Source organism: Talpa occidentalis, unplaced genomic scaffold, assembly GCF_014898055.3.
Source record: "Talpa occidentalis isolate TD23 unplaced genomic scaffold, MPIMG_talOcc4v2.1 talOcc4.4, whole genome shotgun sequence".
NCBI lineage: Eukaryota > Metazoa > Chordata > Mammalia > Eulipotyphla > Talpidae > Talpa > Talpa occidentalis.
Genome location: NW_023604295.1, coordinates 60019524 through 60036266, shown reverse-complemented (window position 1 = coordinate 60036266; position 16743 = coordinate 60019524). Strand labels below are relative to the sequence as shown.

Genomic DNA, 16743 nt, shown 5'->3' with positions numbered 1-16743 from the left:
TATACCCCAGTTCTTGTATGCATAAATAAATAAATCTTAAAAAATAATATCAGGGGAAATAGCCATTTGGCACTATAACTTACCTAAAATCTGTGAATAGACCTGTCATTTTAAACACTCTGAATAACTTTAAAAACAAAATACTGATAATCAAACATCTAATGATATTTATTTCTTGATTTTGTGGTCACTTAAAGGGATGCCACAATTCAGGCCAGAAATTGGGCAATTAAAGGTTTAAAAAATTTAGTTTCTGAGAGCAACTGTTATTGGTAACTCTGAAAAAAGTTCTCTACTTTTGGCAGAAATTGCCCTTTGGCAACTTGAAGTATCATTTTTTTCTCTCAAAGCCTCACAAATGAAAAAGTTATGCTGAATGGATGTCTTTAGTTTCTACAACTGGGGAAAAATGTGTTTGTCAGAAGGGACAGTGAAAAGTCTTTAGAAAACTGAGTTAGGTTGGATTTGAGCAGATCTCTTCTTACCCTGCAGAAAGCCTTTAGTTTGTTATCATATCTCCAAGTGGGATCACTGTGTAGAAAATTCAGTTCCATTGGAGGGGTTACAAATTTCAGTTATAAAGCAGAATATAGAAATCTGGACAAAATAATCTTTGCCATTTGTTATGCTTTTCTAAACATCAATGAATTCCTCTAAAACAAAGGTTAAGATGCTATAGGCTTTGGTTTTAATTAAAGAGAATGATGCCTCTCTTTTGTAACATTTATAAATATATATTTACTTTGATACATTTATGATATGCCAGGTAATGCAATGATACTCGTTCTCCATTTCATTGGTATAATGAGTTCTTGGTGAACTCTGTAGCTGAAAACTTGATTTGACATTCGGATAGGCATTTTATTACCTTACAGAGACTATTTTATAGGTAAATGTTTCCTATCATCTTGCTTGTGTGCTTGCCACTTGGCCTCATTCCTGGCCATTTCCCCCTTTACATTTAAATACTAACAGAATCTGAACTGTCCAGTTTCCAACCAGCTTTTTATTTTTTTTTAATTTTTAAAAAAATTTTAAAAAGATTTATTTATTTTTATACAAGAACCAGGGTACAGGCCAGATGCGCGGGAGGGTGAGAATATTCACCACAGGCAGAGTGAGGAGCAGAACAGGCAGACTGATGAAATACACTGCTGAGGGGAGCAGCGGGTGGTACAGGAGAGGTCTGCTTCACCATGTGGGACCCTTGCCAGCCGGCCGGGATTGAACCTGCACTGCAGAGGCTGCGGATAGCTTCACAGTGTGGCACTCAACTGCCTGCACCACCAGGGAGGCTCCCAACTGGCTTTTTATATTTGTATCATTATTCACATTTCACCTTTGTTATAAATTTTCTGCTACTTTATGTAGCAAGCTCCTACTAATACTTTAAAATTCAGTTCAATACCACCTCTTCCAGGAAGTGGTTCCCAACCAACTCATGTTGGTGAAGCCAACTTTCTATGCCACCCCTTAGTCCTCTACCTAATGTTTCTGTCAGTGTGGGCTGACCCCTTATAGATTTTCATCTCCTTGAGAACAAAGACCACTCTTTGTGACTCATCAGTGCAGTCTGTTGTTCCTGCACTTTATGTGATTAATTAAGTAATTAAATACTAAATAGAGTGCATAGATGATTATTATAACAGCTTTCTGATTTGAGGGACCATCAGTTTATTGTGAAGACAAATGTTTAAATTCATATATGATCCTAAGGCATACAACATCTTGAAGCAGATAATTTAGATTAGGGATTAGGGGAGTCTTTGGGAAAAGGAATGGCATTTGGGACCTAAAGTGTCAGTTGTGGTTACTTAAACAAAGAGTGGGTTAGGAGGAGCATTCCAGACAGAAAAAAGAGCACTGATTCAAGGCTTTGTGTATAAACTATACTAGGTATTTTTAAATGTTCACAGTACATTATTGAGACTAATTTACATAGAAAAAATGCACCAATTTTAAGGTTTCAAGTGAGATTTGACAATATGTGTACATACATGTTGTCACCATGCATTTACCATGCATGCACCATGCTTGATCTGTTCAGATCAAGATATAACATTTTTATTATTCTCCAGATTTTCTAGATTTTCTTTTTTCCCTTTTTCTAGACAATTCCACCTGGGAGGTAACCACTATTTTGCCTTTGTTACTCAGTGTGATGCTTTTAAAGACCATAAAGTTCAGTGAAACAAATGTAGGGAGCAAAGGGGAGAGAGGACAGAGATGAGAATGCAGAGGTAAGCAGATGGAGATCATGCAAGTCTTAATGACTTGGTTCAAGATTTGGACTGTGGCTTGATAAAATGTAGCAGTTAAAGATCTGAGTATAGAAGTGATATGTTTGGACTAATGTCTTAACAGTTGTATTCATTAGAGGGGATTAAAGTAGAAATAAAGAAATTAGAAAGTTAATGTAATAATCTAGGGAAAAATGATAACATAAGCAAAGGAATAGCATGTAGATGGAGATTTAGAAGTATTTTGAAATTGATAAGCATTCAATAACCATTTGTAGAAATGAAATTATTTTAGTAAAGAGCATCATTAAAAGATATAATTACTTTTAGCATTGATGAAGGTCAGTAGAGACAATTCCCCAATTTAAGTGGTATTAATTTTTTTCTGTGTTGACAAAATGTACTATAAAAAGTTCATTTAAAATTTCCACTAACAAAAGGACTATTGTATGGAGTTTTCTATAATAGACTAATATTTGCCTTTTGGTGATGAGAAAGAGTACCTATCTTGGGTCAAGGGGAAAAAATATTTCCCATTTTTTTGTAAAGAATATAAAATTGTAGCCCAACATAGAATTTCCCATATTGACTTATTCACATTCTCAAAATATGACTTCCACGTCAGCAAAAAAAATGAATATATATTAAATATATCTATAGATGGAGAGAGAGAGAGACACAGAGACAAGGAGACAGAGAGACACTCCAAAAAGATAGGCTCTTAAGTATTACTGCCCTTAAATTATCTTTGATATTTAAGCAAATTAATTCTGTGCTGGAAAAATCTTAAGTGACATTCAGGTGAACATGCTATCATTTACCAAAAATATCTTTCATTTTGCTTATTTTCTTTTTTTGAACAGTCAAGGTCAATTCTCCAAATAGCTTAACCAGATTTTGTTTCTATAATTTGAAAAAACAGTGCATATTTCAGATTCTTTAAGTGTAAGTCAGAATGCTGAAACTTGGTAAGGTTGCTGTATTAATCTCTCAAGTCTGACATCGTAAAGTACCACAGTGTAATTTAAAACTAAGTAAGGTGTCAACAGTACTAGACTCCCTCTGAGACTGTGTAGAATCCTTCCTTGTCTCTCTCTCTTTTTTTTTTTTTAAAGATTTATTTATTTATTTATACAAGCACTGGGTACAGTCAGAAGCGCAGGAGAGTGAGAGAGAATTCACCAGAGCCAGAGCCAGGAACAGAACATGCAGACTGACGAAATACATTGCTGAGGGGAGCAGCAGGCACAGCAGGAGAGGTCTGTCGTACCATGTGGGATCCTTGCCAGCAGCCGGGGATCGAACTTGCGCTGCAGAGGCTGCGGGCAGCTTCGCAGCCCAGCGCTCAACTACTGTGCCACCAGGGGAGGCCCCCTTGTGTCTTTCTAACTGCTGGTGTCTTGCTGGCAATCTTTGACATTCCTTGCTGCAGTTATCACTGCAACTTTCTGTCTTTACATGGCCTGTGTCTCCGCTTCTTCGCATGCCTTTCTTTTATACAGACACCAGTCATATTGATTTAGAGATCTGTATCTGTAATGACACCAATTTCATATAAGTTACCTTCTAAGGTATTGGAGGTTAGGACTCAATATAACTTTTCTCTGTGGTAGGGAGGGGCATAATTCAACTTTATAATCATTACCAAAACCAATAAAAATGAAAGTTTCACTGCCACTGGTTCATTACCTAACCATCAAATTCTCCATTTTCTATATTTATTAGATAGGAAAATAACTACACAGAGATACGAGAAAGCTAGTATGTGTGCGTGTGCACTCACCTCCACAGACCTAGGATGAATTCCTTTCACTGATAACTCATGAAATTATGGAAAACTGAGCAAACTTTTTTACATTTCCATGCTTAGTCCATTCCTTTTCCTGAGACATAGTCATTGGCAATGTTTTCTTAGAGTAGACTACACTTTTTTGTTTGTATTATCAGCATATTCTTTTTCATTTCTTTCTCTCTTGTGATTTAAAATAGACAAAATAAAATGGAAGTCTGATGGATGGCTTTTGTTTCAACATCCTGGATGAAATGGGTTACAAAATACCAAAGGACTCAACAATATGACTTAGGGTGGGTTTTACTGCTGCTGTTTTATCTTCTTTACAAATGCATCATTTGTAGTGAGTTTTACTACTTTCGACAGGTGATCTGAATAATTTAGTTACTCTAGTGCAGAATTTTCTCAGTAACCTGATTTTTTCCACTCAATTCTCCAATCATTTGACGATACTTGACTGACACTGAATGCTCATCCACTGTACTAGGCACAAGAAAACAAATATGAACCATAATCTCCACACTCGAATATCTCTCCCCAACTAACTAGATGAAAGACTCTATTTCCTTAAGCTTTTCTTAATGACTTGCACATTGGATTATGGAGTATTTAAATATAGGGGTAAGTTAAACAGATTAATGAGGAGATCAGTAAATGCATCAGGGGATGCTAATGCTATTCTTGTACCCACTGGTGTGCTTTTGTGACCTGTGTTTGCTTTTTATTCATTTTTATTTCAGCTGAAAGAGACATCAACGTCTACTGTGGGGTGCAGGCCATTACAATGAAGATTAATTTTTGCACAGTACTTTTCTCCGGTTATTCTGAAACAGATCTGGCGCTGAACGGAAGGCATGGGGATTCCCACTGCAGGGGCTTCATCAATAACAACACCTTTCCCGCAGTGGTCATTTTCATCATCAATCTCAGCACCTTGGAGGGCTGTGGAAACAACTTAGTGGTAAGATTAGTGTGAAATTGTGTGCTAGGTTTGGGGTCGTAACTAAAAAAAATTCCCATTTTGTGACATAATCAGAAGCCCAATCTATCTTTCAAGAAAAAATATCCAATAAAACTGAACAAATCACTTTCCTTTGCCTTTCTGAGGCTTCTGCTCTGAAACATACAATTTTAGTTTCTAATAATGGTTCTGTTTATTGTAGCTAGGATGAAGAGGGGCCTGAGATTGGCTGTGTTTCTCTAAGCACCATTAGTGTGTGGGGTGACACTGATGAATATTTCTCTACTGTTTGTCATAAGCTGTATCTTCATGCTTTATGGGTGTATCTTATTCTACCAAATTTTTCCCAGTGATTTTGGCAATGAATTGCTTGGTCTGTTGCCTCTTAGTGACTTCTTTCAAAACAAAGAAAGAAACAAACAACGTTATGTAGAATATGAAACTTAGAAGCTTCTAGGTTTCTTTTTTGCCGTTGAGTGATCCTTCCAGTGTTTTGTAAAAGGGCTGTCAGCATTTCTGGTGAAATTGTTCTCTGTGTGGGACTGTCCTTTGAATTTCAAAAGGTTTATCACACCTAATCTTACCCAAGAAATCTCAGCACACTCTCTTCAGTCGTTGTGAAAATCAAAACAACACTTCATATATTTGTACCCTGAATGAGAATGAGTAGTCTGTGCTGTTATTTACTTATCTATGCACTGAATGTCCCAAACAGAAGTGAATAAGGAATTGACTGACCTGAGAATTAGAATTAATTGAAGTTAAAATATTGTGATTTGGGGAAGTACTTGTTACACGGAAATTTATTGAGTACTATTTTTCGTTTTGCTTGTATAAATCATTTTGGTAATATTATTGGTAAAATCTAGGGGGAAAAGAAGGGAAGAGGATGAGTGAGGAAGGAGACATTGGCCTTTACTCATTATGAATTATTGTTTGGGATTAAGGGGAAAAGCTTGATTATTTCAAGGGCAGGGTTTCTAAGACTTGGTAGGGAATGCGTGACAGTTAAAAGAGTTTTCTTCGAATATCCTTGCTTATCTTCTCCCAGAGGGCAGAGAGAATATTGTGCTCATGACCATTTCCAAGCATGCAGCTTGGGCATTGTTTACTCTTTTTATTAAAAACGTTTATTCATCTCTCCGAGTTGTGTGCAGAGAGGTTATGAAGTGGGCCTAAGGGAGACTGAGGCAGGTTGATTATTGCATGTCTGTGTTTCCTCGTGGAGGGAGGGATTCTGTGTGGAAAGGAGAAGCATTTCCCCTCATCCTACCACACCCCAAAGGCGTTCTTCATGGAACTTTCTTCTCTGAGTTTCAGTCATCTTACTCTGCTACCTGGAAAGCAATTCAGAAGAAAAACTCAAGAAAAGCATCTCTCTCTCTCCCCCACTCCCGCCCACCCCATCTTTACTATTTTAGAGTTGAATAACTATAGTATAAAAAGCACTATATATATATTTCTTGCTTTTTAAAGATTTATGTATTTATTTATGCATAGAAGAACTGAGGTGTAAGCCAGAGGGTAAGCGTATTCACCAGAGACAGTGTGGGGAACAGAACAGGCAAATCTACTGAAATATACTGCTGAGGGGAGTGGGCAAGACAGGAGAGGTCTGTTGTCCTCTCCATTTGTGGATTTGTTCCACAGACATAGAAGTGATAGCTCTGAGACTTAACCCCTGTGCCACCAGGGAGGCCCTGTATTTTTTTTCCAAACAGAATTGGTATGTTGAGCTAGCCATTCAGGCAACCTGAGAGCAGGGGATGATTTACCCATCTTTCATTTTTGCCTCAGATGTCTCCAAATTTGGATTCTACTCCAAGGATAGTCCTTTATGGTAAATATTAAGTTGACCACCAAATCACTGGATAAGAATCAAAATGATTCTCCTCTGTTCCTGAAATAGTTAAAATTGCCTCAGCTTTACGCACATGCTCCTAGATTTATGCATAAAAGTTCATCCTGTTGTTGAAAATTAAATCTACTAAAAAATATTTATTGAGCACTGTATGGTATTTAATATTGTGGAAGTAGTATCCCTCTATGGTATTATGAAGATCAAGGTCATTCATTATTGTTTCTTACATGAGTTTAGGGGATCGCATGAAAGTGAGTTAGTCTCAGGAAAACACAAACACCAACAATATTTTTACCTAACTTCTAGGAATTCATGATCTCCCTGATACCCATTTGTGAGCTGTTACCTGGCAAGGGGATGGGAATCTCCATATATCACAGAGAAGGACCTGGAAAAGATCAACCCTTAGAAAATTTGTGACCTTAATTCATTTGTTCAAAAACTGTCTTGGGGCCTCAACATGCTTGTCTCATCACTTACGCTGAAGATGCAAGAACGATATCTAGAGGGTTTCCAATCTGTAAGAGCTCTGGTTATGGCTAAAAGGACTGTCAAGTGAAGAGTCTGTAGCTACTCCTGCACAGTGGGAAGGAAAAGTAGGGTCTGTCATGGTGAAGTGGGGGAGAGAGAAGGCAGAGAGGAAGCACAAAGGCCAAGGCAAAAGGGTATCGGGATTGAAGCATTATTCACTGAGAGATTATTAGTCTGGAGATATGAAGCTAAATTGAAAAACAATATCAAATTAACATGTCTTTTAAGTCATGCCACAGAACTTGGACTTTATCCATGAATGTTTTCAAATTACTTCTTATTGAAATATGTAATGAGACTTTAGTAAATACAATAAGCATATTTAGTTAAAAGACATGTAGTCACTTATAAATAGCATTTTGTATGTATAATTTCAAAATCTTAGCATTTTATAGTTGAAACAGACCTTAGAAATGATCTAGTCTAATGTTTTATTTTGCGTATAAATTACCTAGATTTATATGGAGTCATTTAATCATACTTATTCTACCATTCTAACAGGTATCTACAGTTCCTGGAGTAAGTGCATATGGAAATGCAAGTTCAGTACAAATAGGAAATATTTCAGGATATATAGATACTCCAGATCCACCGACAATCATCAGTTATCTACCTGGACTTCTTTACAAATTTAGTTGTAGTTATCCATTGGAGTATCTGGTTAATAATACCCAGCTTGCTTCGTAAGTTCACTTTTTTTCTTGCTTTTTCAGTCTTTATTTTGAGTTATTTCTTTTCCCTGAGGAACTTATAAAGATAGCAGGATGTGATGTCAATAGCCAAACTTGATGTAACAGAAACCACAAGTCTAATCTATCTGTCTAATCTCTCTCTCACTTTCTCTCTCTCTCTCTCTCTCTTTCTTACTTTCTCTCTCCTTATCTCTACCTATCTGTCCCTCTCTATCATTCTTTCCATCCATCCATCTACCCATCTACCCACCCACCCACCTATCTATCAATTATCTGTAATTGTTATGACCCATATAAACATCTTGGGATACACACACACACATATAATATACAAGTATATATTAATATTAATGTAATATATCATATTAATATGTTATAGAATAATACTCCCCCAAGTTAAAACTGGCTCAAATTAATCAGGTGTCTGCCTTGATTTCTCCTAGTTGCTTCAGAATTTCCCACAGCCCAAGACCCCTGGGTGCTTATGAGTTCAGAAGGCTCTGTCCTGTTGCCAGTAAATAGAACACTTGGCCTTTACATTGTTGGGTCCTGCTTGGTTTCAGTCTCTGTCATATGCGCTCACTGTTGGACTCAACTACCACAGAATCTGGGGTCTCCATGCCTCCCGCTGTGGTTTCACCTGCACAGATACTGATGATTCTTTTTTTTTTTTTTTTTTTTTTTGAGTAGATATAGATGTAGGTATAGATCTAGGTAATAGATGGCTGGCTCTGCTTGTTGATTATTATTATAGATAATTGTAATAGTTATTATGTTATTAGCTAGCCTTATGAAACTTCCAATGGGCTGGTAACTGTTCTGAATGCGTTACATGTTTTCACCATTTAATCTTTTTTTTTTTTTTTTTTTTTTTTATTTTAAATATTAAATTTTAATTTTTTATATTCCCCATACAATTGCAAACGCCATTCTGACCCCAATCCTTCCCTCCCGCCCCCACCCCCCCAAAAAGTGTCTCTGGTTCATAGTTTTTTGTTGATTTTGATTTTCACTTTCTTATATTCATTTTCCTGGTCCTTATTTAAGTTTCTAGATTCCTGCTATGAGTGAGACCATCCGGTATTTTTCTTTTCTTTTTGGCTTATTTCGCTGAGCATGATCCCTTCCAGTGCCATCCATGTTGCTGCAAATTGCATGTGTTTATCTTTTTTTGAATGCTGAGTAATTTCCATGGTATATATGTACCATCTTCTTGATCCAGTCATCTATTTTGGGCATTTGGGCTGTTTCCAAAGCTTAGCTATTGTAAACAGTGCTGCTATAAACATAGAGTGCAGGTGCTCTTTGGAATTGATGTTTCTGTGTCCTTTGGGTAAATACCTAGGAGTGGAATTGCTGGATCATATGGAAGCTCTATGTTTAGTAGGTCCAGAAATCTCCACACAGCTCTCCATAGTGGTTGGACCAGTTTGCACTCCCACCAACAGTGCACAAGAGTTCCTTTTTCTCCACATCCTCGCCAACATTTGTTGTTGCTAGTTTTTTTAAATATGTGCCATTCTCACTGGTGTGAGATGGTATCTCATGGTAGTTTTGATTTGCATTTCCCTGATGACAAGTGATGTTGAACATTTTTTCATATGTCTGTTGGCCATTTGCATTTCCTCTTCAGAGAAGTTTCTTTTTAGCTCTTCTGCCCATTTTTTGACTGGATTATTTTCTTTGTTGTTGCTGAGTCTCATCAGCTCTTTGCAGATTTTTGTGATCAGTCCTTTATCATTAGTGTTGGGTGCAAAAATGTTCTCCCAGTTGGTGGGGTTTCTCTTTGTTTTTGTTATTGTCTCTTTTGCTGTGCAGAAGCTCTTTAATTTGATGTAGTCCCAGCTGTTTATCTTTGCCTTCACTATCACTGCTTTGGGTGATGTGTCTGTAAAGATGTCTTTGATGTGCAAATCCGTAGTGTTTCGCCTATATTTCCTTCTATGTATTTTATGGTTTCAGGTCTTATGTCTAGTTCTTTAATCCATTTTGAGTTGATTTTTGTGTATGGTGTGAGGTAGTGGTCAAGCTTCATTCTTTTGCATGTAGCGACCCAGTTTTCCCAGCACCATTTATTGAACAAACTTTCTTTGCTCCAATGCATAGTCTTTGCTCTTTGTCAAAGATTAGTTGACCATAAATCTGTGGGTTTATTTCTGGATTTTCTATTCGATTCCATTGGTCTGTATGTCTGTTCTTGTTCAATACCATGCAGTTTTGATGATTATGGCTTTGTAGTATAGTTTGAAGTCTGGGAGTGTGATGCCTCCATTTCCTTCTTTTTTTTTCAGTAGAGCTTTGGCTATTCGGGGTTTTTGGTGATTCCATATGAATTTCATCAATAATTGTTCTATTTCTTTGAAGAATGCCATTGAGATTTTGATTGGAATAGCATTGAATCTGTATATTGCTTTTGGTAGGATGGCCATTTTAATAATGTTTATTCTTCCAATCCATGAGCAGGGGATGTCTTTCCATTTCTTTGTGTCTTCTTCTATTTCTTAACAGTGTTTTATAGTTTTCTTTGTATAGGTCCTTTACCTCTTTTGTTAGATTTATTCCCAAATATTTGATTTTTTTTGTTTCGATAATAAAGGGGTGGTTTTTTTTGATTTCTTCTTCTTCAGATTTATTGTTTGTGTATAGGAAGGCTACTGACATTTGCGTGTTGATTTTGTATCCTGCCACTTTACTGAATTGATTGATGAGTTGAATTAGTTTTTCTGTGGAGATTTTGGGGTTCTCTATGTATATTATCATATCATCTGCAAATAGTGATAGTTTGACTTCTTCTTTTCTATTTGGATTCCTTGGATGTCTTTCTCTTGTCTTATTGCTCTGGCTAGGACTTCCAGTATTATATTGAAAAGCAGTGGTGAGAGTGGACATCCTTGTCTTGTTCCAGATCTTAATGGAATTGCTTTCAGCTTTTCACCATTGAGAATGATACTGGCTGTTGGCTTGTCATAGATGGCCTTTATGATGTTGAGGTATGTTCCTTGTATCCCAAGAATTTCAAGGGCTTTTATCATGAATGGGTGTTGCACTTTGTCGAAAGCTTTCTCAGCATCTATTGATATTATCATATGGTTTTTCTATTTCTTTTTGTTGATGTGTTGGATAACGTTGATTGATTTTCGGATGTTAAACCATCCTTGTGCCCCTGGAATGAATCCAACTTGGTCGTGGTGAATTATCTCTTTATGGATCATTGTTGGATTCTGATAGCTAAAATTTTATTGAGGATTTTTGCATCAGTGTTCATTAGGGAGATTGGCCTATAGTTTTCCTTTTTTGTGTTGTCCTTATTCGGTTTTTGGTATTAGGTGTAATATTGGCTTCATAGAACGTGTTTGGTATTGTCCCTTCCTTCTCAATTTTTTGGAAGAGTTTGTGAAGGATAGGCACTAATTCGTCTCTGAATGTTTGGTAGAATTCATTTGTAAATCCAATACTGATGATTCTTAAAGAAAGGTGACATCATCCAGAGCCAAGAGATCCCCAAATGGACTGAGGTCAAAGGTATTTATTTTATAGTCATGTACCTAAAGCTTATACTTCAAGACAGGTTCACATTTATATTATAACAGAATGATCTGGATTTGTCAAATATTTCAGACAATGGAACCATTGAGAGAGACCTTTTCCTCTTCAGCTCTAGGATCTGCTATCACAAAGGTCTAGTTATTGTTTAACGTAGGTCACAAAGGAATGCGGAAACCACACTTTGCTGTATGAGAAAATATCTGCTAACTGGTTTAATGGTACAATAGTGATTAACACCTTGGTCAAAAGTAATATTTCTATATGGAAAATAAGAAATAAAAGCCCTTGGGTCTCAAGGGATAGGTGTAGAGGGGAGCAGGACATTAGGGTGTCCAACATCTTTCTCTGCCCCTCGCACTTCCCCACTAAGCACATTTCTGAATTTCATGTCCACGGGAGTTTATTCATTTATTCAATAAATATTTATTAGGCACCTTCTATATACTATGCACTGCATTAGCTTTGAATAAAGTCAAACAAAATCTCTGATCTTGTGAAACTTTTGTTCTAATCCAATTGATGAAAATATATTTGCATTAGATTTAAATTCTTATGAAATAAAGTTTTTCTGCCAAAAGTCTCATACGTGAAATGGAAAATGGAGAAAAAGATGCCTTTATAAATAAAAAAAGATCATAACGTCAGCTTGTCTTTACTTGGTTCTCTTGCTTTTTGATTATCTGTTCAGGGATTTGAGCAGTATTCCCACTCAAGGCCTAGTTAAAAGTGTGTCAGGCTTACTCAAAATTTTAGTGATTTAAATCTAACATTAAGGAATAGCTGAAACTTTTAATTTAAAATCTCATCAATGCTTTCTTTTTTTCTAAATCTGTTTTAGATCCTCAGCTGCTATTTCTGTGAGAGAGAACAATGGTACATTTGTCAGCACTTTGAACCTGCTCCTTTATAACGTAAGTTGACGGGTGAAGGATGTTATTTTCTCTCCCACTGTTTTGAGGAGCCATTTATGTGAATGACTTTTATATAAAAATCTACCAAAAGCCGTGTCAGCCCTGTTTTACTTTGATTACATGTATCCATCTTTGCTACCATTTTCATATATCTTAGAAATAAAGGTATTCTAAAACCACAATTATTTTCTTAAAGTTGATGAACGATTTAACTTTTATATCATAAGTGGGATTCTACATAGTTCCTCCAAGAGAGTCTATCTATCTATCTATCTATCTATCTATCTATCTATCTATCTATCTATCATCTACCTATATAACGTGTATGTGTAGCCTTAGCTAGGGTCAAGATTTTGGAAATAATGTTTTTGTGAAACAAAGTTAGGAAAAGTGATACTTTTCCTAAGTGACACTTTTCTTGAGGAGATGCTTGGTAATGAATGTGTTAATATTTTCAATATGAGTTTTTACTAATGACAGTTCTGTAAAATCTGAAATAATTTGGGTTAACTACATAGCATTGTCTAAATTTTTGTCATGTAAATATCAACAGTGGCAGCAAAACGTGAAAAATACATGGATTTCTATTTATAACTCTAACATTAATCCCCCAAATGATGTTTTCATGTTGATTAAAAATTTTTATTCATACATTTTAAATGCCTGATTTAAATATCAATTTTTCAATCTATCAACCAACATTTTTGTAAATTATGAATCTGATTTTTACATTATTATTCATGTCATCATGGCACTGAGTTATAATTCATGCAACTGATTTAAAAGTCAGTGCTTTATACTTTGAATATAATGAGCTATAAATATTGTAGTAGGACATTTTCCAAAGACATTTAAAAAAAATCATGTTTATAAGTTTGTAGTCTGACACCATGGAGTTCTAAACAACAAATTAAAATGTGTTGGAATGAAGATTGCCTTTCTGTCATTTCTAAACTTTCTTCTGCAAGGAGAAACTGCCAAGTTACTTGGTTCTACAATCTCAGCAAATGTGTGTCAATATTCATTCCATATATGGCAAGATATTTATTATTCTTGTAAGTGGTAGTTTTAAATTGGAAAGTTTCTATGTGTTGATTTATTTGTGTCAGCTCCCTGAGATAGACTTGAGGTTTGGATTCTATACTATTTGTTATAATTGAGTGAAACAAAGATGAGAATTCCTGATCCTAAGTAAGTGAAAAATATATCCACATGGCAGTTAATGATACCATTATTTTCTGTGAAATTGGAAAGTACTGGAAAAGCAGAAAACCAAAAGTTTAGAAATATGAATTTGAGGAAAGCTATGCTATTTAGGTGTTTGTATTGTCATTAGAAATCATGTCATAGTCTTGTTGCTAACTAGACACAATCTTTCAAATTGATTCTAATTTGATAATAATTATTTGTTCACAATGCTAATATTTATCCAAATGTAGTTTTAATGTAGCATTTCAAATTAAATACTGATTTATACCACTAGGGGCTATGCTATCCTATTTACCATGCAGAATTTTTTATAATGATAAGATTGATTAAAAGTTACATAACATCCCCACTACTATTATTTCCTGGTTTGTTATTTGGAGAGAAAAATTTTACCTAGTTTGAATTCCAAACAATTTGTATTTCTATGTGTTCTAAGATTCAGTAAATGAACTCAGGAAAAATTTAATTATAAAAATTAATGAATTTTGTTGTCGACATGACTTGTATGTATTTCAGTTATTTCAAGTTGAACTTTGACCTACTTTTATGTACTATGAATATGTCAGTTTTCTGCTCTATAGGCATGGAAAGGGCATATGAATTTGTGAATTTGAGTTGTAACTAAATACTAGTATCTTCAGAACAATACAAAAATCAGTAAATCTGAAATAAGCTTACGGTAATTATGAATAGTTTTTAAAAGTTGGAGGAAAAATCTAAAATAAATATAATTTATTTGGGGGACAAAATTGTTCTAGCAAGAGTAGAGACAATGATAAAAGATAAAGTAAAAAAATAACTTTTAGAAGCAATTGTAGGAGGAAAGAATGATGCTCCAAGCCATAATTCAGTTTTCTATGACTTAGCAGTGTAAGTTGCAAAATGATAAGCATTGTTCTGGACAATACTGATTCAAAAGTAAGATACAAGAGTTGCGTATTTAATGAATGTTGCTTAATTTGGGGAAGTTGGAGAAGGGAACCAGAAAGATAATTACATAAAAACATTACCTATAAGGAATGGCTAGAGGAGCTGTTATCATTTATCACAGAAATATAGAAAATAAGTATAGCCCATAACTTCTCATTTGTCTTTTATTATTTTTGATTGAATGTTTCATATGAATCACCTTTTTCAAAAGTGAAAGTCCAAACTATATTGTTTTAAATTTTAAAAATTCATAATCTGTTGCTGTCTTCCCAGCTTTGTTAGAGTATGTTCTGTATTTTGCCTTTGCTTGATGAATGTTGAGATTCATAATGATCATTAAATCTTATTTTTGCTGCAAAATAGCAGTACCTTCAAAGTTACTAAGGTTGGGGGAAACTACTGTAGATTGGGGAATAAAACAAACTCTTTAAAATTGATTTACACAGATAGGTAGAAATGAAATCATGAGACATCCTTCTATATGCAATCCTCAAGAAATTTGGTGCAGGATATCTATTACATGCATTTTAGCAATTTTGGGAACATATTGTCTCTTTTTGTTTTCTATTAAATGTTGGCAATTTCAAGCTGTTATATAAGTGTTTGGATAACAGAGAAATTCTGTAAACACAACTCCAGTGGCAAAGGGTTATAAAAATATATATACATGAAACATGCAATTTAAGTAAATACTATTAGTCACTAATATAAGTTAAATAAATGAATATTAACTTAAGTAAGCTAATTATTAGTAATTGAAAATTAAACAAACTAAGTATTAACCACTGACTATCAATCCTTAGACAATTTAAATAAACTGAGCATTAATCACCATATGTGGCAAACTGTGGAAACAAAAAGATTTATGTGTGAAAATGAACTTCTATGGACATGCAAGCCATTTACATGGTTTAAGTGCAATTTTGTTAAGAAATTAGAACATTAGGTATATTTGGAGTTGGCTCTGTATATTTATACTATTCACCCTTCCTTTGTCTCTGTCATTATTGTTTTATGTGGTAAATGTACTGTGTGAGGAAGGTAATGATGGACCATTTTTTTTTTTTCCATCATTAGGATTCAACCTACAGTCAACAGTTAATTATCCCAAGTATAGGATTACCTTTGAAAACCAAAGTGTATGCAGCTGTACAAGCCACTAACCTGGATGGCAGGTATTTTCAAACTCTTATCTTTTGATGGTTAAATCATTTGGTTGCCTAAAGCCTCATGAATTATAAAGATATTTTACTCATTTTTTGTTTAAAGAGTACTGTCATTGCCACACCATTTAAACATGTTGATAGGGCCTCCCTGGTGGTGCAAGGGGTTAAGGCATAACCTATGAAGCTATTCACAGCCACTGCAGCATGAGTTTGACCCCAGGCCAGTAATGTGACCCACATGGTGCAGCAGACCTCTCCTGACTTGCCTGCTGCTCCCCTCAGAAGTGTCTTTCAGTCAATCCACCTGTTCTGTTCCCACTCTGTCTCTGGTGAATCCTCTAACACCCCTCCCCACCCACACACACCCCCCTCTGGCCTGTACCACAGTTCTTGTATGCATAAATAAGTACATCTTTTTTTAAAAAAAAATGTTGGGCCTCCCTGGTGGCACAAGGGCTTAAGCACCGCACTATGAAGCATTTCATAGTCTCTGTAGCACGAGTTGGATCTCCAGCCGGCCAGGGAGCAACCCACATGGCGAAGCAAACCTCTCCTGACTGGCCCGCTGCTCCCCTCAGCAGTGTATTTCAGTCAGTCTGCCTGTTCTTTTCCCCACTCTGTCTCTGGTGGGTCCTCTTATCTCCTGTATCTCTGGCCTATACCCCAGCTCTTGTATGCATAAATAAATGTCTTTAAAAAAACATGTTGATGGAAATAACAAATAAGATTAAGAAGTGATACTCATTTTATGTCATTAATTGCAAAATAACAGGTTTTCTCCTCTCAACAAGGAGGAGTAGTGACTGAAGGAAACATAAAGAGATCTTCTGGTTTTAAGATGATTGATCAGATGCAGTCATTTTATGAACACTTATGATTTGTGCACTTTTGTACATGGTATTAT

At 35.5% G+C, this 16743-nt stretch overlaps 1 protein-coding gene across 20 annotated transcripts in view; it reads left to right on the top strand.

Moving 5' to 3' along the window:
• The window catches only part of ZPLD1 (zona pellucida like domain containing 1), a 290118-nt gene that overhangs the window by 250074 nt on the left and 23301 nt on the right, over positions 1-16743 (top strand). For 19 of the 20 annotated variants that reach the window (XM_054700638.1, XM_054700641.1, XM_054700645.1 and 16 more), the window contains 4 exons: positions 4773-4993; positions 7887-8068; positions 12462-12534; positions 15751-15848. In XM_054700638.1, coding sequence (XP_054556613.1) covers positions 4773-4993; positions 7887-8068; positions 12462-12534; positions 15751-15848 — 574 coding nt within the window. Of the gene's footprint in view, positions 1-4241; positions 4326-4772; positions 4994-7886; positions 8069-12461; positions 12535-15750; positions 15849-16743 lie in introns of those variants that run through there. The other variant, XM_037525630.2, reaches the window with a different exon arrangement.